Genomic DNA, 1555 nt, shown 5'->3' with positions numbered 1-1555 from the left:
CCACTTCCGGTTTTCTGGTGGTTCATTGGCGATCAGAGTCTCGCAGACTCTCCTGCCCGGGCTGGCTTTGAACTGCGATCCTCAGGTCTCAGCCTCCTGAGAAGCTGGGCTGACGGGCGGGAGCCACCAGCTCAACCCACCTTCGCTGTATCCACCAGCGCAGCACCGATTTCCTGTGTTCAATCCACCCTCCCACCTAGGCTCCTGAGCAGCTGGGCCTACAGATGGGCGCCGCCATGCTCGTCCATTAAAGAAAAATCTATTGCGTCCTGCATTGTATCTCTACGGGGTATTAAAGACCGTCTGACCATCCCAGCCCGCTGCTGGTCTTCCCGGGACAGGCTCTCTTGGGCTCAGCAGGTCTTCCGCCCCGTGTCTAAACGCACATGGTGATCCCGTACCCCGCCTCGGAGTCCCAAGTTTGCTTGACACAAACTGCACACTGCAAGCAGCTCACACAAGACCTCGCAGGTCACTTCCGACCCTCACCACCCCTCACTTCCCTCTGCACAAGTGAGTCCCAAGGTTACTGACACACGCCTGACAGCTCACAGGACCTCACATAGGAACAGAGAATGTTCCTAATACTGCGAGAGTTCAAAGTTTATGTTTTGGTGTCACTACTAGAGCTTGAACTCAGGGCCTGGGTGCTGTCCGTTAGCTTTCTTGCTCAAGGCTGGTGCTCACGCACTTGAGCCACAGCTCCACTTTTTTTTTTTTTTTTTGGCTGCTTAAGAGTCTCATGGACTTTCCTGCATGGGCTGGCTTTGAACCTCAAATCGTCACATCTCAGCCTTTGGTCAAAGGCATTTTTAAAAGGCAAGAAAAGAACAGTTATGTGGGACATCTTTTCCCCCAAATCTCTGGAGGCGGAGGTCTAACACGGGGACCATGCACGTGGGACCCCAGCTCGGTTAACCAGGGCAAGGGGTGGGAGCGTGGGTCCGGCACATCCCAGCAAGGCTGGAAGGCCAAGATGCAAACCACTGCCCCCTTTCCTCCCTCGGCCCGCCTCCTGCGGGGCCAACCTGTGTTCGTGGGCCAGGCATGAGACCCACTGCGTTTGGTCCTCACAAGGCGCCCCAGTCTCCAGCTGGCAAGCGATCCAAGGGACCAGTGGTGAGGAGGCCAACCAGGCTGGACTGTAGGGCCCTGGCCTGGCATTTCCGTGACCCGGGGCGACAGCAGCCCCCGAAGGCTGGGTGTGCTGGGGGAGGTGGGGGGGGGCCTCACCATCAGCCGGGCATGGTTGATGTTCCAGGTGAAGGTGGTCATGGTCTGATTCTGTGGGTCCACAATCGAGTCCTCCAGGATGTACACCGAGTGAGCAACATTGGCAGGAAACAGTCGCTCCGCCCAGCGGGGCATCCTGTTGGTCTTGGTCAGAAGTCTCCGGGACAGAAGCTTCTGGTCGGGGGTGACCTCCCGGTGCACTATGTCTTCGGTCAAGACATGTTTGCTGCACGCGCAGAGGAAAGGGCGATCCTTTTCCAGGAGGCCTGAGGCTGACAGGCGGCCTGTGGCCGGTTCCCCTTGCGGGGAGTGGGGGGGGGGG

At 58.3% G+C, this 1555-nt stretch overlaps 1 protein-coding gene across 1 annotated transcript; it reads right to left on the bottom strand.

Moving 5' to 3' along the window:
* Positions 1–798: 798 nt before the first annotated feature.
* On the bottom strand, positions 799–1551 carry Prelid1 (PRELI domain containing 1; the record flags this gene model as incomplete). The annotated part of the gene is made up of 1 exon (XM_013015988.1): positions 799–1551. A coding segment is annotated over one exon (717 nt), but the record flags the coding sequence as incomplete, so codon positions are not given.
* Positions 1552–1555: the final 4 nt, after the last annotated feature.

Source organism: Dipodomys ordii, unplaced genomic scaffold (genome assembly GCF_000151885.1).
Source record: "Dipodomys ordii isolate 6190 unplaced genomic scaffold, Dord_2.0 Scaffold29, whole genome shotgun sequence".
Classification (NCBI taxonomy): domain Eukaryota; kingdom Metazoa; phylum Chordata; class Mammalia; order Rodentia; family Heteromyidae; genus Dipodomys; species Dipodomys ordii.
Note: the sequence above shows the minus strand (reverse complement) of the source record. Positions and strands in the feature narration are given on the sequence as shown.